Here is a 24524-nt window from a genome sequence, read left to right on the forward strand (position 1 = left end):
ACAGATTGGGAAACTGAGGCCCCAGCAAAGAGAGTCCAGCCTGAACACATCCTGCTGCTGCTGACTATGAGGACCAGAACCAGGGATTCTACATCCCTCCTTGGCGATCCCCTCCTCCCTGTTTCCCACCCATGTAACCATTCAAGGCCATTCTGACCTACTAACGCTCCTGATCACACAAGAATACACTCTCCTACACACACTATACAAGGCACTTTGTGATTGTGGTTCCCTAAATCATAAACTACATACCATCAGTGTCCGTATTATAAACTTGTTTTCTGTCCTCTTTGGGCAAGCTCGGTTTGCACACCTAGAGACGGTAGGTTGGTTACCGGGTCACAGGCTCTAATCTGAGTCAGGAGAGGCCCAGGAACAAACAGCTTAACAACAAACGGGTCAGTTCCCTTGCATTTCTGAGCTAATGAATGAACCAGGTTATAGTTATTGTTTATCAGCTCATGGCTAAAGCAGATCATTTATGAATGTGGTCCAGTGTATGATAACACTGTTACGGTACTGGGGAACCAATTTTGTTCAAGATTTAAACTCCCCCTCCTCTTTGTAACTAAAGCATCTCACAGGTTCCTCTCACAGATGAAAACACCTGTCTACTTACCTGTCTTCCCTTGCAGACTGTACTCTGCAGCAGGAACCCAATCTGGCACAGGGAAGGTACCCAACAGGTAAGTTTGTTGAATGAATAAATGCAGGACCGAATGCATACACTCACTGGTAGGGCCAGTCTCTCTCTGAAGTGGCCTCACCACCCTCCCCCCACACACAAGCCCCCTGCCCCACAGAAATCAGCAGACCCCTCAGCAGCCACTACTTCTCTTCACAGAAATATTTTTTGATAGAAAGAATGCAACTCTGGTAAGAACAGCCCAGGAAAGTATTTTCTTAAGTCAAAGGGGAATTTGAGTCAGAAAAATAGGAAATTCCTAAATACCTGGGTAGAAGGTCACAGCCCACTCCAATCTCTCTGGTCTCCACTTCAGTCTTGGCCTGGGTTTCTATTAAATAGTCCAGCTTGCTCTGTAGTTCATTATTCTAGAGATGAGGAAAAAGGCACTTTTAGTAAAGCAAATACGTGGTAGATGTCTATGTCGTAGGGGAAAATCCAGATAATACATATAAACTGTATCATACAAAGTATTTATTAAGCACGTCTTATGCAATATGAGTCAAGGAACTATGTGGACAGCATCCTTACAGATAGCATTCTGTGCATGGACATACATATGTATTCAATTTTACCTAAATGGAAACAAACAAGATACCCTACTCTGTGCCATTATTTGCTGTGACTCTTTCCATGTCTTTTTATGTCAACAAAATATTTTAATGGGTTTATAGCATTCCATTGTATGGATGTACATTACTTACTTAACTAGTCTCTTATTGATGGCATTTAGATATTTATCACTTTTTTTCAGTTATAAATAAGGTACAACTAATGTTTTAATACTCCCTCATTAAACTATAAAATGAGTAAGTCTATTAATTTAATTTAGTGGGAAATACCTCTATAACTTAATAATTAGTATTTCATAGGTGTGGAAAATTCAGCATCTCAAACATATAAAGTAGAACAAGCTCCTTGGGATTAAAATGAGCATGCTATACAGTTTTCCTTCCCCAGGTCAGAGCCAAACATTACATAGGCTGATGATTAGATGCTCAGGAATTGGAAATTTGCCCCCTGGGGGAAATGAAGGACAAAGGAGCAAGGGAATTGAGGATAATATTGAAATGAAAACAGATGAAGTACTGGTACACAAAATCTAAAGGACAAAAACACATTTTAAAAAATTCATCCAGCGGTTATCTCTGTATTGAGACTTTTGGATTTTATTTTCTGTAATGCTAGATGAAATTTTCATGAGGCAGTGACCATTAATTATCTTCCTGACTGTTTTCAGAGCATGGCATGTAGGAGATACAAGATTTACTGTAAGTGCTTTTAAAAGTACATTTTACTTGCATAACTGGAAAAAAAATTAAAGCATTTGTCTCTTCTTTTTAAGTAGGTGCTGAAGCTCAGACACTGTTCTAAGATAAGTACTAGGTCACAGATACAAGCTGAAAAGTTCTCTGGAGCCAGAAGCTCATTTGTTCTGAAAGAAAGAAGGTGGGTATACAGCTCGGGAGCACCTGCCCTGAATGCAGGATACCGAGGTGCAAAGCAGTAGCTCTGTTGCAGACTCGTGTTCTGCAGGATGTGAGGGGCTAGGAATGCCTGCTGACCAATGGGAAACGGCGTAAAGGAAGAGAATGCGTTCCAGATTCCTGAGCAGCCGGCAAGCCCTGACAGACTTATGGGCTCTGCGCCTATCATCACCTAATGATCACCTGATGCTCAGTTTGGGAGAACGGTGCTGGCTCACTGCCAGGGCGTCGTGAGCACTTACACACAGCTTCCCAGCAATATGTGGACTCTACTCACAAGGGCAGAGAAAGGCAAAAGAGGCCTGCCCATTAACAAGCTCCAGCCATCCCACCATTTTATCCTTTTCTCAGTGTAGACTTTAATAATGAGGATATCATAAAATGCTGGGTCAAGTACCTATAGTTAGGGGGCAGAAAAGACAAGGTTAGTAAAGATGCCCCAGTTGGTTTACAGTGAATAGTGGACTGGTGGCCCCCATTCTTTGGTTCTTTTCCAGAGGAACTCTGTTCACATCAGCTTGCCACTGAAGCACAGATACAAAACACTTATACTCTTAAAAATACAATCCCATTGGTTTTTCTTTTTATGGCTGAGTAGTATTCCTGTGTCATTTGCAGAAACATGGATCGACCTGGAGATCATCATTCTAAGTGAAGTAAGTTAGAGAAAGACAAATATATGATACCACTTACATGTGGAATCTAAAAAAATAACTCAAATGAAAAGACTCAAAATCAGAAAGACTCAGACATAGAAAACAAACTTATGGTGGGAAGGGATAAACTGGGAGTTAGAGATTTGCAGATACTGATACATGTAAAATAGATGAACAAGTTCATACTGTATAGCGCACAGGGAACTATGTTCAACCTTACAGTAACCTATAATGAAAAAGAATATGAAAAGGAATATATGTATGTTACTATATGACTGAAGCATTTTGCTGTACACCAGATATTGACTATACTTCAATAAAAATATATAGAAAAAACTACAAAAGGCAGAAGACAGTGAGTACTAAAAGAAACGATCAACCTAGACCTGTGTAGTTCAATAATAAAGATGAAATAAAGGCTTTACTTTCAAATAAGGAACACTAAGTGAATTTATCCCCATCTCGCCTGCACTACACAAAATGCTAAGTAAAATTTCAGGCCAAAGAGATGAAAACGGAAAGAAACTCAGATTATCAGGAATGAATGAAGAACATCAGAAATAAATATGTGAGTAAATATGAAAGATGATTGTTTTCTCTTAATTTCTTTAAAAGACATGATTGTTACAACAAATTATAACACTGTGCTGTGGGTTTATAATGTATCTAGAATAGCCAGGGGAGGGGTAAATGGACCTTATTGTAAGACTTCCACATTTTACATGAAGTGGTACAATCTTATGTCTAAGTGGACTGTGATGTATATTGTAATACTTAGAGCAACCATTAAAACATTACAGAAAGACACAGCGAATGCCAGTAGATACATTGAAATGGAATTCTGAAAGAAAGCAAGAGAGGGGAACAAAATAAACAAAACAAGCCAGAAGTACCAATAGACAAGACATAATAAAATGGCAAACCTAAAACCAAGCTTACCAGTAATAGGCTGTACACTCCAATCTAAGTCAGAGTATCAGAATGTATAAAAAAGCATATACTGTCTATAAGAGATGTATGTAAAAGACAGAGACACAGATTATGTAGAAATGAGTTCCCTGTATGGAATGGGGGAGGGGGGAAGACCTCATATAACAGGACATCTCTGTTCTGGGTATAGCTCCTCCCCTCCCCCTCCATTGGGCTCTGAGTCTGCTGCAGGTCCCCATGGGCCACTAGGGACTTCTGCTTATGACTTTTATAGCCAGTGCCCCCAAAACAAAGTAAACAAAGACCTTGCTTGCCACCCCTACAAACATGATGCTTAAGAGCTCAGGCCAACCCATTTCTAACTGTCACCTTGGGCAGGTTCCTTAACACCCCCAAACCTCAGTTTCTCCAGCTGTAAAATGGAGCGAACACTCTAGCTCGTATGACATCCCTCCCTCTTAATGAAGTGAGAAAATGATCACGTGCTTAGCTCCTGCCAGGCTCTTTCAGCGCACCCTCACTGCACGGACACACGCATGTAGGCGCAGGCATCCTCCTCGCTTTCTAACTGTAATGCGTGTCCCCCAGCCAATAAAAAGCAGATCTGAAGTTCAGCCCTGGGCAAGTCTGATTCGCTCTTTACCTCTATGTTCTACGAAAGGTACTGAAAGTAATTAACAGCACCCAGCACACACTAGGAGCTTAATAACTTGTCTTCTGTCTCCTTACTTCATCACTCTCTCCTGGACTGTCTCACTGAAGAGAGACTACAACGGGGAGGGAAACACAAGGAGAAATTCAGAGGCTGAAAAGGAGAAAGCTAAGCCAAGTTCTTAATAAAGAGCCTTCAGAGACAACAGACAGCTTCCCCTTCGGTTAAGGCCTAAGCTTTCAAGGTTCTTCCAGCGCCAGAATTCCCTTCCCTGGAACCTAAACAAAATCCCAAAAATGCCTTTCAGAAAGCCAAGAATACTAAATATCTTGAAAGTCTCAGGTGACATTCCGTCACCTCTAGAACACGCTGACTCGATGTCACAGAAGAGCACCAGATGAGGGGTCAGCCCATCTCAGCCTGGCTCTGGCAGGAAGCTAGGTGATCTTGAGAAAAGCCATCTGCCTTCTCTGTGACTTTTTTTTAATTTGTTAATACAGAAAGAAGAATCCTTGTCTTGCTTTCTTAAAGTGGTGGAGAGAACTGTGTGAGGAATGTCTGTGAAAACACTTGGCCAATTGTAGAGCCCAACACAAACGTGGGGCTTTGCAGCATTCATCAGCAGCTTATCAGACTTGCTGAGAAAATTCCTGAGCATGAAAAACGCAAGCCAAGAAGCAGAGGTGAGCAGCAAGTGGGAATGAGGAGAGTCAGATGGGAAAGAAAAACTAGCTGTCAGAACCTCATTTTCAGTGTTGGCAGTTAACCTTCAATCAATTTTATAAGGCCAGGAAATAGCCGTATTTTTAATTAAGTGTCGGTGGGAGGGCTCTGCAACATAAAATTTAATGGTAGGGAAGACACCATCTTAAAGAAACACAGCTTCTTACCTCTCCTTCTAAGAAAGATATCTTTTCTAAAAGCTGCAATATGAGGAGCTGCTTCTGCTGCACCACCTTCTTGAGTGACTCGATCTAGAAAGAAATTGGAAACTGTTAATCAAAAATGTAGACCTGCACACTTAATCAACAGGGAGAGGTGGTGCCTTTGGTTTTCATTCAAACAGAAACTACACATCTGGTTCTTTTGTGTTTGGGGGAACAGCATTACCATGAGGGGGGACTCTGTGCGCAGGTACGCGTGGGACACCAGACATGGCTGTGGAGGGCACGTCTCACCCGGCTTGCCAGCCTAACCTTTCTGCCCCGATTCTGCCCCGTGGCCCTCAGTGACCTCCCACAGGTGCTTGTGCTTCGGGAAATGCGGGCTTAACTCCATTTCGGGCACTCAGCTCTGTTGTTCCTGTCAGTACACTAATATTTGTCCAACCAAGTGTCAGAAGGTTTGCTCTGGGAAAAAGGTCACTGTCTCAGAAAGTGAACATGACATTCAGAGGACTGAGGACTCCTGGGGCCTGGGGTGGGCAGGGAGGGCTTCCCAAAGGTACACACTTGAGCTGGGCTCTCACCTTTGTTTTTATAATATATCCTGTATCTTGGGCTATTGTTTGTTTTTCATTCACTTATCATGTCTCCATAGACAAATCGCAGGTTCCCAACAGGGTGCTCTATACCAGGCCTCATCTTGGGCAACAGCGGGAACAGTGTTTAAGTTCAATACATAACTTTTCCTACAATACTATATACTAAATTTGAGCATTTGCAAACTTTTTTTAAAAAAAATCCCTGTCTGCAAAATGACACAATTCTTACAGGACTCTAGCAACAGCTCGAAGTACAAGTGAGCATTACATTTACCCTTTGACCCAGCAATTCCATTTCTAGGAATAGATCCCAAAGACCTGTTTTGTTGTTTGCTGAATCTAGGTCATGATTCATCATTACCCTCTTTGTCCTGAGTGAATTTGACATTTTCATTGTAACATAAATTCCACCTGGTATCAAGAAATACAGTAACACCCTGACATGAAAAGCAAACCATACAAAATAGAATATAACACAAAACATACTTAAGAAAAAATACCTAATGCTGATAATAATTATAAACATTAACAATTAAAAACAGTCACTAGTTCTCCTTCATACCTACTGAATTTGCCTCGGACTACTAACTGAAGAAATCCGTGTTGCAAGGGCTGGGAGGGAGGGACAGCTACTCTCATGTGTTGCAGGTGGCATTGTAAATTAGAATGACCCTTTGGGCACTTCAGCAATAAATATTAAGAGCCATAAAGCTGTTCATACCCTTTGACCCTCTAATCCCACTCCTGGGAATTTATCCTAAGGATATAATTCAGACGTAGGAAAAAAGCTATATATACGGAGACGTTCTTGCTCCTATCATTTATAACAGAGAGAAAATGGAAATAACCTTAATGTCCAGCACTGAAGGAATGGGTAATAAATTATGCAATATCAATTTGATAAAATATATTACACAAACACTGAAAACAAATATACTACAAAATGGAGAAGTAGTTACAAAAGGCCTCGAGGGATAGGAAAACAAGTGTGTGCAAGGATGGAAGTAACAGCCTAAGAGAAGTTAGATAAACGACATCGTTCTGGGGCTGAGGTGGGGTTTTGGGCAAAGCACAAGAGTGTTTTGTTTAAATTTCCTTCTATGTTTGTAGGAATAATATTCAAAAATCATCCTTATATTGTCCCTTGTTCATTCCTTCTCATAGTGTTAAGATTTTTAAAGACTGACTTTTAAAATCCTTAAATGACAGGCAAAATACGTACTGAAATTAAGTAAAGTATTCCAAGGTCAGGGGCAATACTGCATCAAATAATATAAAAAGTGACTTCACACACGCACGTTTCTAAAGTAACCAGAGTGGTTTCTGAGTCAAAAGAAGCAAGAGATGTGGCTGAAGGACTCCCATTGAACAGTGCACAGGGGGAGAGACCCAGGTGGTTCTGACAACCTCTGTTCCCAGATTTTAGTTTTAAAAATAAAGAAATACAAGGCCAAGATGCCATCCAGAGAGAGCGCTGCTGCTCGCGGGAAGAGGCACACCTCGCTCTGGAGATAGAGCAGGTTGTGGGAAGGATGTGGGGGGCTGAACCTTCTGAGAAAAGGCTCTCGTGTTTCAGCAACGGATGCTTTCAGAAGCAACTGTGCTCCTGTGCTAAAAACGAACGTTGTGCGTGCTCACTCGCTCTCATCCTCAAGCACTTCTCACAGAAGCACCTTGTACAATATATTCTGTGGCGAGGTTGGCTTGTTCAGATTAGAGAAAAAGGATGCCAAAGCCTGCAAGCAGTGCATGGCGGGCCCCACGTGCCGCACAACAGGTGCAGACTTTGAATCCAACTTACTTCCCCTCTGGGGTCTGCTCCTGGAGCACATCCCATACCTTCTCCCAAGTGAGGGACCCAGTTTCTAAAATAAGCCGACTCTCATGCTTCTGGGTTCGCTAACATTCTGGGTAATGTGTCTCCCAAGTCTTTGGTTCTTTCCCACAATACCTAAGCCACACATTTTTGTGGAGGACGCTACTATTTCTGACTGCTGACCTCAAAGAGCCTTGAACTATTGTCTCCTATGGCACTGAGCATGAAAAACACTCAAAATTAGCCCCTACTATGTTATTACTGGTATTTCTCCCTCCCTAGACTGTCAGCTTCTTGAGAATAAAGACTTCAGTCATCTTTACGTTCTCAGACATTGAGTGTATCAATGAATCTGTCCATCCATTACCTCTAAACAATCCACCCCTTAGACTTCAGAGGCTGAGTTGTCTGGAACAGACTCTTGGAGGCCTGGATGAACCAATATAAGACTTGCTAAACATATAATCTCCAAAGTGCTCCCCCAAAATTGGGGGCTCCCCAAAATCCAGAGAACCATGCAGCTGGAATGCAAATGAAATCCATTTGGCACCTTTGCTCTCACTTCTTGACTCATATAAGTTGGTGAATTTGATCTTCAAGAGCTTTACGTATGATTCACAAAACTGCATTTAAATTTAGCTGTCACCAGGTGGTGGTAAATGACCCAAGTTACCAGGCTCAAGTCAAGGCATTAAGAAATGAGAAATTAGATGAGGTCTGGAAAATAAGGGCTTCTATTTTATTTACCCAAAAAGGTAACCTGGGGGGATAGGGTACAGCTCAGTGGTAGAGCATGTGCTTAGCATGCACGAAGTCCTGGGTTCAATCCCCAGTACCTCTGTAAGTAAGTAAATATATAAATGAGCCAACCAACCAGATTACCTCCACCTCCCAAATAAATAAATAAATAATTTTTTAAAAGAAGGTAATCTTGTTGCAACAGTTAAGTATCAAATAGTAACCCCTTTATAGAACAAAGGGAAGAAACCCATCTAGGTAACTGATGTTAACTCATTTAACTGATGTCTAATTTTTGTCTTCATTAGCATGGTTTGGGGTTTTTTTGGTAACTCAAACTTAATATATGTCTTGCAGCCTTACTGATCATGCAAGATGTCAGGTTTCTAAAACTACAGGCCAGTTTGATATTTAAGGCAGGATTTGGGGTGAGGGTGGGGGTCATCTAGTTTCTTAAAATTGATCATGGCTTTTCTTCACATTAGCCACAACTGAGTTACCTGCTTAGATGATCTGAGCTAAGCAATCCGTCTCAACCACAGCCACGCTGCAGTCACCTGGAGGGAGCCATCTGCGTCTAGGCTCTAGCCCCAGAGATGCTGAATATATATCTCTTACTTAAAAACCCTCCCAAGTTTCTACTGTTCGAACTCTGCAGCATGAACAGGAGGCCCTTCTGCTATGGTCCCACCTGATCTCCCCCGTTTCCTTTCATGCCTGAATCCTACACAAAAGCCTCTCCATCCTCTGCATGCTGTGGACATACAATGGTCCTGCCTCCAGGCCTTTGCACCAGCTGGTGGCTTCACCAGGCATGCCTTCCCACACTCCATCCTGCTTTCCACCAGGAAGTCTGCCATCAGGGAGTACTCAACAGTCACCTCCCAGGCCAGCTCTTCCCAAGTCCTCCAGGCTGGCTCTGTGTCTCTCCTCTGCTCCATTCCAGCCCTCCAAGCACAGCCCCCTAGGAGGACCCGTCACTGCCAGCACCACCCCCTGCTGACATCCTTCCCTCGCCCCAGACAGCAAACCTGCACGGAACAGGTGTTGGGCGTCTCAGTTATCTCAGATACAAGAGCGGTCCCCTCAGGGGGTGAAGTCACCCTTATCAATCCACACATTTTTATAAACTGCTTTGGAAACAGATTCCTATAGTGAAAGGATTCCTCCCAGTTTCTTTCAAAAAGAGCTTGTATGTCAACCAGACCAAAATGAAACTGTACAAAAATTTAGCAAGGTCCTGTTGTGGATTCAGAGCAACCCAGGAGGTTGTGAGGCTTCTCAGCTTCCTGGAATTTTTTTTCCATTAGTGACAGACATGTAGGACACGGGTCATTTCGTGTTAGATGTCAGAATGTGATACAGCTCTGTAATGAGAATGATGTGAATAGTACCCAATTGTGCAAGACTCATGAAACACAACCCCATATTGAGGCTGGGGATGTGGAGAGGAATGAAGGACTATAGGAAATGCAGCAGCAAGTAAGCATGAAATACTAGATAACACTCGATTTGGTGTTTGAAGAAACTGTGCTTTGGGCTGTTTTCTCTTACTAGCTGGCCAATGATAACATACATGTATCTGAAAACGCCGCATGTAAAACAGAAAGCATGGAAACAGCATGGTATTAGAAGGTATGTTAAAATTGATGGTCGCCCTGAAAAAAATTTTTTTATAATCTTGTAAGGGAAATAGAATTGGATTTTTAAATCCAAACTAAGCTTATGATAATATTATTTTCTTTGAAATTTGTTTTATTTTGCTTTCATTCTACTTTTACTTTTAACCAATGAAAGCCCACAGGCACTTTTATTCAAATCAGTGGATGTGGATGTGTGCATGCCTATCAGGAAACTCAACGTATTATAAAGTTTCCAAACCTCTATCACCAACGCTGCACTGTGTCACTCCTTCTAACGGACCCTCATTGTAAAAGACTTCCTACTTTAAGCTGCATCGAGAAAGAAAGAATTCATTTTCCCATTGGAAATGTGTCAATGATGGATAGTGGCTAATCCAAGCTTCTGATCAAAAGAGGATAACCAGGATTCTGAATTCTAGATCAAAGTCAAGCAATCGGATACTTGATTGTGAATCCTTCTAGACTTTTCATAAGAAATGCATGCTGTTCAATTATTTGAAAATTTCACAGGAAAATAGCTTGAAGATCCCCATTATTCTTTCTAAAACCCCTGTAACTCCAGGGAATCAGTGAACTGACCGGGGCAGGGACGGCACGGGGCAGGCAAGACCCGTCCAGCGCTCACCCGGGGTTTTCACTCCTCCCTTTGCTCCCTCTCATGTCCTCAGAGCCTCGTTTCAACCCAGCCCCTTGTGATCTGGCAAACAGTCTTCTCCATTTCCCTCAACAGAACTGCAATCATGTTTGATACGCACATACCCCACTATGAAAAATGGTAATACTCGGTATTTTATGCTCTTACTCTGAAAGGGCTTTTTTATTTTGGCTACAGTTTCCCTTAATTCTATCTTAGAAGTCCTGTAATACTGTAATTCCATGGTTATTTATTTTTAAAGTGCATTCTTTCTGAAAAAAACTACCACAGTAAGAATTAAAGACATAAAAACAATGAAGCACAGGGACATGTACAAGATCACAGTCAGCCGTGCACGAGTGCGGCATGAAAGAGCAGTTTACGGAGGACGAGGGAAGTGGTACATTATCTCATTTTGGGGGGAGTGAAGGGCATGAATTAAGGCCACAACAAAACGAAACTGAAAAATTGCTAAATGAAGCTCTGAGTGGGGAAAATGAAAAATCAATGAAGGAACGGAGGGGAAAAGGTACATTTTTCATCTTCATGATGCTTGATTGGGTTTGTAGAAATTCATTTTCAATTAATGTGTCTTGTGGCATTCAGCCAGGCTAGATATGAACAGGGCACACATTTTAATCAATTTTTTTCTATTAAGTTTGAAGTAATATATAATAATAGAACCATACCATTCAAAAGGATCAGTTGAAACTGGCTTCTGAGGTAAAATAATCGAATTTGGTTTGATTTCTGTCTTTTATTAAAGATAACCCAACTCCTATTTAAGAAGGAATAGCACCCTGCTTCTCCTCGGCTATACAAACATCAGGGAAAGAGGAATAAACTGGCTTTTCAATCTGCCACTGGAAGGAAGAAAAAGGGGTGTACTGGGTCCCAGGGCTTTTGATGGCTTAGCTTATCATTCTCAGAAGCAACCCTAAGGGCTGTGATCCCCACAGACGTGGAAACCACGGTTCCTAGAGTTTTATCATTTGTTCATTCCTCAACAACCAGCTGTGACCACCTCTGCATTGGGCCCAGTGCTGGATTCTGGGAACAGAGCACTGAGCCAGGAAGACCTGGTCTCCACTTTCAGGAAACAAACATCCCGGTGAGGCAGCAAACGGGAAAAGAAATGCACAAGCAAGTGCAACAAGGGAGCAGGCGGAGTGATGTTTGGTCCCCTCACCCACCCAGAGAGAGGGTGTGCCTGGCGACGGCTGATGGGGTGAGGAAAAGGTTCCGACCATGGGGCTAAAGAGTTGACCAGCTCGTCCCAGCTTGCCAGGAACTTTCCAGGTTTTAGTCTCCTGTGTCAGGAACCTTCTCATTCGCAGGCAAACCAGGACAGCTGGTCACCCCAGAGCTCGATGCTGGCAGGGCTGAGATCTAAACTCACATCTCTCTGATGACAAGGCCCAGGCTCTTCCGTTCGCACCACACTGATGTCCAGAGGTTGGCCTCCATCCTCCCTGTGATGACAACCTATCTAGGATATGCTGCCAGGAAACTGGGCGAGGCTGGGAAGAATACTGGCAAGTGATACCTTCTTTCACAAAGGATTTGCTGGGGCCCTAAGCCTTTAGGTTGTTATTTTTCCCTATTTAATTGCAGGGGAAGGTGGAATGAGACGTGGGAAAGAGGGAGCCCTAAGCGTCTGTATCCCTGTAGGTCCCTGGATGGACCCAGTGTCCGGGACAGAAGACTATACGCTGACCAGGAACATCCAGGGAGAACTGTTTCAGCTAAACAATGTGAGGCTGTTCAGGCACACCCTGTTTTACTGCACTTCGTTTCAGGGTGCTTTACACATACCATTTTTCACAAATTGAGGGTTTGTGACAACCCTGCACTGAGCAAGTCTACTGGCGCCATTTTTCCAACACTATTTGCTCCCTTTGTGTTTCTGTGTCACATTCTGGTAATTACTGTAATATTTCAAATCCTCCACCGACAAAAAGATTATGACTCACTGAAGGCTGACATGGTGGTCAGCATTTTTTAGCAGTATTTTTAATTAAGGTATATATACCTTGTCTTTTTAGACATAATGCTATTGCTCACTTAACAGACTACAGTATAGTTACTGCAAAGATAACTTTTATAAGCGTTGGGAAACCAAAAAATTCACAGGACTCACATTGTTGCAGTATTTGCTTCACTGTGGTAGTCTAGAACCAAACCCACAATATCTCTGAGGTACCCCTGTATACAGAAGCACCCAGCTGTTTAGCAACAGCACAAAGCTGTTGCTAAAAAAACCCAAGAAAACCCAAAAACGGTAGTTTAAAAAGTGTTCCTCAAGTTCAGGTGCCCTGGAACATGGACCCTCACCTGCACTGGCCACAACTCTCCCAGGAGCCCCCCAGCTGCCCTTCCTGCCCCTCTCCTCTCCTGTTCGCCAAGCACCTCCTGCCAGAGGCATGTCTCTGGGGCTCAGATCTGATCAGGCAATGAGGAGCCATCGAGGAATCAAGGACTTTTTTTTGGCTTGTTACTGATAATCCACCCCAATTAGTCTCAATTTACATTTTCAGTCTCCTCTTTATTATTCCCTCCTTAAAATCCAGTCAGACTAGAATAATGCTCCCTGAACTCATCCTACACTTTCTGGCCTCCATGTTTTTATTTTTTGTTTATTCTGTACCTTGCCTGACATGTCCTTTTCCACCCATTCAATCCCTGCCCCCCAAAATCTAATCCATCCTGCAAGACCGGGTCAAGTACCACCTCCTCCTTAAAGATTCTCCATGCACACTGGAATTAGTGAACATTTATAGGCACTGTGTGGCGCCCTTAGCATACATTCTTTCAATCAGCAACCCGAGAAGCAAGTACTATGATCATCAATTCCCCCCACCCTTACTTTTTTTGATAAGGAAACTAAACATTGGAGGGGATAAATAACTTGCTCACGATATAAAAGCCCAGTCAGGAGCAGAGGCAGAATGTAAAGTCAGATTTAATTTACTTGAAACCTACAAACGTAACCACTATGTTCTCCTGCTTCTGTGTCCCGAGTACACGGCTCATTCCTCTGCTTAACCTTCATATTCTGCTTTGAGTTGGAACAAGTTTTAACATTAACCAGAAAGGCCTTTGAAGGCTCTGAGGACTCGGGTCTGTTTTTGCTTCGTAAAAGCCATTTCTTAAATGCTTACTGACTGACCCACCAGAGAAGAGCTCCACATAAGTTAGCCTCGCTTTTCATCGCCTCCGCTCCCACTCCCGTGTGTGAGGACTGGGTTTCCCGCGAACTTCAGCACAAGGGCAAGGGGACGGGAGTATCTGACACGCTGATCGCCGTATCACCCAAACCTGGGTGACAGCTGTATTTCCTCGGGGGCCCCGTCACTCAGGTTTGGGTGACGCTTTCCTTCATCCAGTTACGCAGGTTTTTACAAGTTACCTGAATTTACTCCATGCAGAATAATGACATTCCAAGAAGAAATAAAACAGTAAAGAGGTTGAAAATTGAAAATAGACAAATTGTTTTTTTAAAACAATTTCAATTATACTGGAAAAAAACAGATTAATTATAAGCACATACATTTTCAGTGCATCACACTGTGGTGAAGGGGGAATCTGGGCCCTGCAGGAAACACACCCGATCCACAGTGGGCGATCAACATGTTAAAGACGTGGCACAAGAGAAGCAACTCCAGCTGGACGAAGGCGGAGTGACAAAGTAAGTGGGAGAAGGATGGACGACTCAATAGAAGATGTTAGAGAAATGAGCCTTCCATGAGAGGAAAAAAAAGTGGAAGCTCTATTCAGACCACATATGCAAAAAATAAATTCCATCTGGATTATTCTGTGTTTGTTCAACAAATATTTATTGAGCATCTGCTATATGCCAGTGACTGTTCCAAGTGTTAGGGATCTAGCCATGAACAAAACAGACAAAAGCCACTGCCCTCAGGGAGCTTACATTCTAGTGGAGGGAAACACAATAAATAAGCAAAACACAGAAGTGTAGGATATATTACAAGATGATAAGAAAGAAGAATAGAGAAAAGAAGAAAACGGGGGGGGGGGTAATGAGTGTGTGTGTGGCAGTGGGGGTATAACCACAGACCTAAAGATGAGAAACAAAACTCAAACTGTTACCATAAAGTATCCTTGTGACAAACAAAACACACAACAGCACAAAAAGGTTGATAACTTTATACCAAAGTTTAAACTGTATATTATACAAGACACTAACAAACAACAACAAAAAAACCACTGACTGGGAGAAGACCAGGACATCCAAACAGTTTTTCTGGTAAGTGGCTAATATGGATCACATACAGAATTCCGACAAATCACCAGCAGAAAGAAAAACCACCAAACGGAAAAATGAACAAAAGCCATGAACAACCAATACTGAAGAATGGAAGCCTGACTGATCAACACGCTTTTGAAAAGACACTCCATCTCACCGGGTGTAATGAGCCTGATGCAAATTACAATGGAAACACAGAGATACTATTTCACAACCGCTAAAATTCCAGTCCAGCAGGGCTGAGAGGTGGGGAAGCTGTGGAGAAATCTGCCCCTTGTACGTGACGGGAGGAAGGGCAGGCACAGTGTGGAGAACTGGGAAACACCCAGCAGTGGTGAGACTGTGCCAAGCCCAGGCCCTGGCGCTTCCTCCTCAGAGGATGTTCTCTGGAGAAGCACAGAGACATGCTTGGCATTGCTTGTAAAAGAATAAAAAACTGGAAGCATGCTAGGTGTCTGTCAGTAAGATACATTAAATGTAGTCATATGGTAGAATATTAGATGGCCATCAAAATGAATAATTTAGATCTGTATGTAACAACACAAAAAATAAATCTGGGGAAAAGAGTAAGTTGCAAAATAAATACAATAAAATTTACCTATATATTATAAAAACTTATATGCATTTTTAAACACAGAAACCAAGCTATACACTGGTAACAGTACATATATGTGCAGTCAAAGCACAGAAACATGGCCTGGATGGAAGCCAAACTGCCTCAGGAGGAAGCGGCAGGGCTGAGGCAGGGCGTGGGTCGGGGGTAGGATGGGGAAAGAAGGAAAAAGATCAGCACTGGGAAGGGTACAACTTCTTTGTCTGTAATGTCTTATTTAGGAGAAAAAAACCTGAAATACGCCAAAATGTTAACATCTGTCAATTCTACAGGGTACATGGGCTTTTGTTTTTACCATTCTATTTTTCCATATTTAAAACATTTTTTTCAATTAAAAAAAAATAAGAAGCAAAGAACAACGCTGGCTTTGGAGTCAAAAATCTGGGTGTGGACTCAGCACCATCACCATTTGTGGAGAGACTGCTGGCTACTTAATTTTCTTTTTTTTTTTTTAACAGTCTCAGTTTCCTATACCAAAAAATTGTGCTAATAACACCTCCCACAGAGAGTTAACATGGGATGTGAGGTCAAACGCTCAGCCTTAAAGCACGAGACACATTCACCAGCTGGGAGTGACGTGGATCAGAAGCACAGCCGCAGACTCTCTCGGGCAGAGCATCAGCACCCAGGTCTCTGAGAAACGCATCAGAGCCAATGAGAAACAACCTCAAAAACAGAACGCGGGTTCAGTGACGCTCATGAAGGAAAGACCATCCCTCTTGAAAGGACAATGCATATCGTGAACACATTAATCAGTCCAGACCACACAATGCACCTGTGGTCTTTTTATATAATGCATAGAAAAAAGGCTTTCAGATGTGTGAGCTTTCTGATACCTTCTAAAAACTTCACGTTTTAGATCAAGCATGTATGATTTTAAAATAAAGATGTAGCTAATACAATGTTCAACACTAAAGTTTGAAACTGTGACATTTTCATTTACTATAAATAAATTTTGCCTCAACTGTTAAGTAGCGTCTCCTTTGAGTGGGGGGTGTGAATGGCCATGAGACTAAATTACAGCCTTAGTAAGAGCTCAAGGCTAAGGATCCAGGTAAGGGGAGGGGAAGGGGAAGGGGATGGGGGGGCAGCAAGATTTGAGCACCTAACTCATGACTGACCCAGTAAGCTGGGTTTACATCCTATCAGAGTCCTGGCAGGGAGGGGTGAACTGAAGGACATGGAAAAAGGCAGGAAGAAGCAGGTGGAAGGGGGTCTTGGGAGGACCTAGGGAGACCCCTGATGAGCCAGGACCCAGCCCCAGGCCTGGGGGCGGTGCGTGGGGTGCCGAGGGCACAGCACTTGGGGGCGTCTCCCGGCCAATCCTGCGGACGGCCCAGGCACCTCCCTCAGCCCCGGCCCGCAACCTAAGGCCTGCCTGGCCTCCAGGTCCTGGCCAGAGCCCAGAAGGGAAAAGGAACTCCAAGGGCAAGGGGACATCACACAACCAGGAGAGGGGCTCACGCGCAGCACCCACTTTCTCTAGAAGTCATCAGGTGTCCCTGGAAACAGTGTAGGTCCCTTCACTAGAGTGACATCTAGATTAACGATTCTCAAATCTGACTTAAAGCTGCCGGCGCAAGGCTAGGAACCCGGCAGAGTATCTGGGGCCTTGCATTCGAACAGGCCGCTAGTGTGGGTGACCTGCGTTTCCAGGCCACGACTACCATGGGGACTGGCTCATCGCCCCCTTTCCCACCCACACCGCCCGCTTCCTTCAGCTGAGCAGAAGCACCTAAACGCAAGGCCAAAGACAACGACTGACAAGAAAGCATCACTGACCTGCCCACTTCTCCACGGAGAAGCGCGGGGGGTGGAAAGCCACCCCCTGTCTACCCGCCCCTCGTGAACTCTCTTCACCAGCCCAGTCGACTAGCCTGTTAGGCTAAAAGCACCCGCCGGCCATTTCCACCACCTGCTGCCACTGCCCCTACGATTCCCAGCAACGCTGTTGAGCTTCGATGAGACACCAGCACCTGTGAGTGTCTCAAGACAACCTCTAGAACAACAAAGCGTTCATGGCGTCTGTTTTGCTTCAATACATTTCAACCCAATATATTTCCTTTTTCATCCAATATATTTCTTCTTTTCATGAAGTGAGTTGAACTGTCTCTTCAGGCAAAACACCCGTGGTGACAGAAGCAAATCAGATGTTTCTTAAATAAGAACAGTGGTAAGCTGACCAGGGCTGTTGATCTCCACCCAGAAAGGACATCCTCAGGGCCACCTCCCACGTACAAACATAATCGAACTACACAGACACTCGGCTGCTTCTGTATCCTCTGGGGCGGGTCTGGAGGGGCGCACTTGCGCCTGGTGTGCTGGAGTTCTTCAGGCCCGCTTCTTATTTCCTTAGCAGGTGTCCTCGGCAGCTTTTCATACATAAGGCTTCTTTCCCAAGGTCTTCAGGCCAGCCTGCACCTGATACTTTCTGAATTACTTTTTAGTACCATGTTTCATCGCAGTTCCTTCTTTGATGTCTAGGAACCCACGTTTCTCGAAATACTTTGTGGATCTTTGAGTTGTCTTGACTCTGCAGTGTGAGGCCGTACACGCTGAAGTTACAGTCTGTGGGTGTTTCCATAAATGAGAGCCCTACGTGCCACGTTTCCCTTTCAACAGTGCTTCCTTCATGTTTGGTTCATTAGTTCGTCACAGAGACATGCCACCTCTTCCCAGCAGAGAGAGTACAGGTGTTCTTCTAACCACGAACAATAAAAGAACCGCTTCCAACCCAGAGCAGGCTACCATCTTGTCATCTTCCAAAGAGCCGGAGACTAAATGTGGAGAAGAGCTCGTGGGACATGATCTGGAAACAGTTCAACGCAGCGGGTTAGGGCTGTGGGCTCAGGGTCGCGGCTCCACTCCCGACCCCAGCCTGGCTAGTGACCGGTGTTGGAGATCACCCGCAATCCTCCAAACACAGGACATTTGGGGAAAACGTACTTTTGCACTGTACATTTCAGCAGACCACACAATAATCTTTAAATAAATTGTGTGCTAACAAATGGCTGATGCATTTAAAATGGAAGACTCTTGGGATGGAGAGAACTTAAATTTGTAAAATTGCTTTCTTCCACCTAGTTCTCCCCTGAGCAGAAAGCTGCTTTGGTTGGCAGGGGACTGGGCTTTGATGAGAGCAGGTAAAGAGGTGTGAACGTCCTGTTGACTGAAGAAATAACACTTAAAGATGTGTCAGGTGCTCACTGCTCAGGCTGCAGGTTCCTCCCAGCCTTTTGCTCCTCCCTGGTCTCCTGCTTTCTTTCATGGCAAGCTAAAGCTCTCAGCCTGATTGACAAAGGACCTAGTCCCACCACGGCTTTTCAACAGAAGAATGAAGCCTCAGGGCAAGGATGACTCTGGAACTCAGGTAACACCAGATGGTAAGCTCCATGAGGGCAGGGCCATATCTGCACCGCCCACCACTGTGCACCCAGCCCCAGCCCAGGGCAACTGCCGGTGGATGGATATCTGGTAAATGGATGGATGAATGAATTTCCCCATGAGTGCTGTTTTTTATAAATCCCTCTGTATTTTTCTGGTAAAACTTTAAATGTCTAAAGGGGATCTATTGGGGGCTTGTTTTGCTTTTTATTTTTTGTCAGATCCAGAACCAGTTAGAAGAGCTAGTGATGAGAGGAAGATAACCAGTCCCTGACATATGCCACAAAAGGAGACTTAATTCAATACAAAGAGCTAGCCTTGTGGGGGTATTTGTCCCACACTTCACACAAGACGCTTTGCCTTCCTTGTCTTTTCTCAGTGACCTTGACTCCATAAGATACGTATTAATCCTTCATTTCAAAAGGGCCCATCCTGCTCGCTCTCACATGCACAAATCCTTACCTGAAATATACTGTCCCACACAAGGAAAATCAAGTCATTATTGAGCTAAGGACCGAAAAACCTAGGCCAGTTAACTTTTATTCAGTATATTATTACTATTATTATTAAGAAATGGTATTCTACTGAGGTGGAAATAAATATACTGCTTAACGTTTAAGGATTCCGAGCACCTCAGTAATAACCCCTGGATGTTTTGAGCTGAGACGAGAAGCCCATCATTTTAATAAGCTGGCCTCCCTCACAGACACCATGAGTAAGACAGCAGTAACGGAGGGGTGCGTGTGAAGCCACCGCACAGACAAGCTTTCAGACTTCATGGGAGGGAAGGAAAACCATCCCTAACGTGTGACACGCAATTGCCTCTATTTCCAGGTCAAATTTGTCTCAATATCTGGCCAGCTGGAGTTCACTAGACAAAAGTATACTCCTAAAGTCAGAGTTCAAGATTCCACAAATGACTAATTCAGTCGTCTGGATTTTTCAAAATCTGGTCCAGATGACTTGAACTGCTTTAGTAAGTCTTTGCCGATGTCACTGGCGATGCAAAGTAATGAAAAGGCTGAGATCCTAACAGCAGGCACAGCCTCGTCAACCACAGAGAACCCTTCATACAAGGGGCTTCTATCTCGACTTCTCTCCTCATAAATGCACCTGTGATAAAGGCCTAGTCCCTTCCCAGGGAAGCCAACCCTGGAAACGTTTTCTTTATGTTGAACAGAAAGCTGAAGTCTGCCTCTTTGCAAGTGCCACCCAGTGGCCCTGCACTGCAATACAAACAAAAATACATTCCCCCTTCTCCTTGACCATTTTCTAAGATGTGAATTCAACTCTCACATCTCTCCTTGGCCATCCCCATCCCCTGAATTACTAGAGTTCTCAACTTCCTCCCAGGCTGATCCTGAACTTCTCAACAGGCTCACGTGTCCCTTTTCTATGTTTCTAACTTAAAAAAAAAAAAGTATTCACATAAATGGCTCTGCAATTGAGATCTGAAACCTTCCTATTGTTGTATGAGTTAACATGGTGTACTGGACAAGCTCATTAACTCTCACTACCCGTTTTAAATAGCTGTTAGTTTAAATTTAGAATTAAAGGTCTCTTTCTGTCTCCATCTGACTGCTGAAACCCAGCCGGCCCCTAGGTGGTGCTCACCAACAATGCCATCCTAAATTTCAGCCTGGGATTTCATGCCAGTGACTCAGTCTTTCAGACCACATTATCCGCACTTCGTGGGGGTGGGCGGTGTCATTAGGTCTATTTATTTATTTATTTTTTATTAGTTTTTTTTTTTTAAATGGAGGTACTGGGGATTGAACCCAGGACCTCGTGCATGCTAAGCACATGCTCTACCCCTGAGCTACACCCTCCCTCCTCAGCAGTTTATTTGGAAGATCTTACATCACAGGGACAGTATGAATACTGCATGGACAGTGATCTTCACATGCTTCCCCATTTTCCTATATAAATATTCCCCTACATCTTTCAAACTGATATGTCTATTATAGTCCAGAGGTACATTAGAAAAGAGAATTCTAAAATACTTGAAAACATCTTTTTAAAAAGACCAACTGTGAACACTGACAGATGATAATTCAATCAGATGCCAAGGCACAGGAGGTTTCGTTCAGCGGTTCTCTAATATGAGGTAGGGAAACAGTGCAGACCAGCACCCTGAGGGGAGGGGAGAGGAAGGGAGTGTTTCCCACAGTCAAGGAGCCACACGGAGAGATGAGGGACAGCCATGTGAAATGCAGAAGCAGAAAGGCTATGCTCTGACAGCCATGGTTCCCTGAGATGCTAACTGTGCAAAGCGACCCTTGGGAAACACACTCCTGACATCGAGCTAATGCTGCTGTGGGGCAAGACCCGCCCATCACTGCTGCTGGCAGTGCTCCTGCCCGGCTGTGCCAAGGGGCTGCAAAGGTGCATGTGGGTTTCCTCGTCGGAGCCTCTGCTCCCCGAGACTGACACATGAGCCAGTCACAGGACTCAACGCTGCATGACGGGGTTTCTCCCTTGGGGAGAAGATTTTATCTACTGCATGTGTTTATCCCACATGCTATAAAACAAAGTATCCCTGCCCATCCTCACAATTTCCTGACCTTAACCCCCTACTCCTTATTGCCAACATTTTAGAGATGAAAAAAAATAGATATACATTTAATCTTCTGTCATAGCTGTAAATTATGTATTAGAAATAAATATACTTTTAATTTTAGTGATTGATTCATAGATAATTTTTCAGAGCTGTGCTTAATACAACGAAATTTTTTTTCACTTTTTCTACTGCCGACCAGGTGTTTCATTACATCAAAACCTTTTCTTTGCAAGTTAGAGAATTAGCCTGTAAGGAATTCTTATACCCCTGTTAGTAGTAACTCTTCTTTTATCTATCTGATTTTTCAATCGAGCGTGAAACCTACAATAATATGTGATTAGCTGTATTTATACAACATGGACTTTTTTCTAGGGAGCGCCACCACAAGAGAGCCAGGTTACAGTAACACCAGGTAAAAGAAATTTTTTTCCTCATAGAGACGTAGAAATGTTCAACTTACCTGTTTTTTCACTTAGAAAAATAGGCTAGTAAACTATGTCCAATAAGCCTATAACTTGGTTTCCTATTATATAGACAGTTAAGGAGAAAAAGGACGGTGGAAAAGAGAAAAAAGTGAAGAAGAAACAGGAGTGGGAGAAGCAAATGAGGAAGGAAAAGAAAGTGAGGAACAGACAGGGGCAGGGAATGACAGAGGCGCACCCGAACTGGAGCAAGGACAAGAGCGGGGGCGGCGGAGGCAGGCAGGTTCCGGGGGTGCAGAGACCTGAGCAGAAGTAAGCTGTTCTCACAGCCCCTGGTCCCAGAGCTGCGGGCACCCATGAAAGGAGCTGCTGTCCCGTACAGGGGCTGAACTGCGCTTCACAGCATTCTTAACAGTATCCCTTTGGTCCAGGGAAGGCCCTCTTGTAAAGGGATAATCACCAGTCCACGGGGGGACATATGCGGAAATTCTCCTTGGGGCCAAGGCGACAGTGGCCTGAGCTAGCTCACTCAGTCACAGAAGTCTGAGCTGAAAGTCGGATCTGGCTCTCAGGCTGAAGCGTCCCCACACAGGCAGCAATCCCAGGCCCGTGGCCTTTCCCAAGGGCTTACCTCTTCAACCATCTGCTTGACTTTCTTCTGCTGGCAATGCACCATGTCATCTAGGTGTCTGATCCGTTCCCGGAGGCTGGCTGACGCCGCCTCCAGCTGCTGATACCTAACACAGACAGAAGAAAGAGCAGGTGAATCCTCAGCCAAAGCAGCGACATCAGCACGCAAAGTCCCCGCGTGAAGGGAACATGGCCAAGATCAAGACAGGGAGCCCCACGAGGTGCTCTGCTTACTTCGTGTGCACCCTAGCTGATGCGCTACCAGTCGGCCGTCCTAACGCAGAAGGAACACAGGACCCTCTCTCAGGCTCCCTCTTGTAAGCTTTACCCTGTGTGAGGACAGTCACTATATTCTCCAGGGGCTGGAAGGGAATTTTTTTGCACCACTTACAGAGATGAGAGGCTCTCTGCTTGGGCCTTAATAAAACCATTGGAAATCCAGTGAATTACCGTGATTAGGAAAACAGAGAAAGAGACGAGTCCAGCAACACAACAAAATATCTGAAATCCAGGGGCAGAGTCCTGGGAAGTCTGGCACTACCACTGTTCCGTGCATCATTTACTTTTAGGAAATGGGAAACATGTTGAAAGAACTTCTCTCCATCAAAACAGAGCAGACCACCTCATAAAGCATTTCACACTTTTTGGGGAAAAAACAGCATAAATTATCTTCTGACTTTGCTTGGTTCATAGAAACCAAAGGAACCAGCAGATGGTTCCTTTGGGGCCACTGGACCAGAGCACAGACGGAGGGTCTGGCGGTCTGCGCACCACCCCCCATCTCTGCCAGGTCCGCACTATGTTAAAGGTCAGGGAGGATTCCTATAGCTCTACAGACTCTGAAACTGCTAAGAGGAAGGAGAACAGGTGTTTTTTCAGTACATACTATGTGGCGGGTAGTACACTCAACAGTCCCCTCGCAATAGTAAGCCATGCGATGGGCACGGCTAGATCATCATAACCCCTTCTCCCTTCAAAAACAAGAATTCCCACTTCACAGAAAGCAAAGAGCCTCAAGGTGGTTAAGGAAGTACTTTGCTCCAATGCTCAAGGCACCCGAGCCTTGCCTTCCTTCACTAGAGGGCCGTGCTGCGCGTGGCCTCTCTGCCATTTGGTTTCTAGAAGAGGCAGTGCACTTACTGCCCCTGCATTTTCCACGCAGGGCTTTGCCCACTCACAGCCAGAGGACAAGGCATGGTTTCACTGAGGGATGTTTGGAAACAAAGACATTTTAAAATTAGTTTCCACGGCAATGGTATTCGTCACTGTTGATGAGTTTTTCTCTTCAACAAGGGGCATCCTGTGGAGTTCAAGGTTATGAGGAAAATTTACAGCCTGAACTCTGGCCCTTATGGCAGTCCTTGGTGCGTTCCACGGCACTAACAACCAGCCATGGGCTGTAAGATGTGTCTGGAAGCTCTCAGTCCAGTCAGTGTTTTGCGTGGGTAAGTCTGCAATGAGTGACGACCAAATGAATAAAAACGCAAGGGCTAAGTGAGCCCACGTAGACCCAGCGTGTCCACCGTCTGAACCCAGTACGAGACCAAGGGCATCACACCTTACCTCTCCTTGTCAGCATCAGTTACTTCCGCTGACATTTCTGTTTCATGCTCCAGGAGTTGGAGTTGAAGTTGATGGCGTTCCTGAAACAGACAGACAGTGATATCTAATCAGTGGATCCCAAGTTTGCCAGAGAATGTATAGCAAGCAACTCCAGCACAAGTGAATTCAAGTCTGTGTGACACCCACTCACCAAGGTCCAAGCAAAGCTCACAAACGTCAGACTTGCTAGTGTGTATTTATAGACATATTTATGAATTAAAGACAAATATCCTGAATAAAGCCATTCAAGATTTTTTTTTAACTGAAGTATAGTCGATTTACAATGTGGTGTTAGTTTCTGAGGTATAGCATAGTTATTCAG

The 24524-nt window shown here is 44.1% G+C and overlaps 1 protein-coding gene and 1 long non-coding RNA gene across 6 annotated transcripts in view; one reads left to right on the top strand and one right to left on the bottom strand.

Moving 5' to 3' along the window:
- Positions 1-3179, top strand: part of LOC140696775 (uncharacterized) — a 231854-nt gene extending 228675 nt beyond the window's left edge. For 2 of the 3 annotated variants that reach the window (XR_012073280.1, XR_012073282.1), the window contains exon 5: positions 636-3179. This is a non-coding gene — a long non-coding RNA (uncharacterized lncRNA). The remainder of the gene's footprint in view (positions 1-635) is intronic. The other variant, XR_012073281.1, reaches the window with a different exon arrangement.
- The window catches only part of MYZAP (myocardial zonula adherens protein), a 105545-nt gene that overhangs the window by 17127 nt on the left and 63894 nt on the right, over positions 1-24524 (bottom strand). For 2 of the 3 annotated variants that reach the window (XM_072962346.1, XM_006210965.4), the window contains exons 9-12: positions 24164-24243; positions 22602-22707; positions 5301-5384; positions 953-1053 (exon numbers count right to left, since the gene is read on the bottom strand). In XM_072962346.1, coding sequence (XP_072818447.1) covers positions 953-1053; positions 5301-5384; positions 22602-22707; positions 24164-24243 — 371 coding nt within the window. Of the gene's footprint in view, positions 1-952; positions 1054-5300; positions 5385-14545; positions 18414-22601; positions 22708-24163; positions 24244-24524 lie in introns of those variants that run through there. The other variant, XM_072962345.1, reaches the window with a different exon arrangement.

The sequence above is a fragment of the Vicugna pacos genome, chromosome 6, assembly GCF_048564905.1.
Source record: "Vicugna pacos chromosome 6, VicPac4, whole genome shotgun sequence".
Classification (NCBI taxonomy): Eukaryota; Metazoa; Chordata; class Mammalia; order Artiodactyla; family Camelidae; genus Vicugna; species Vicugna pacos.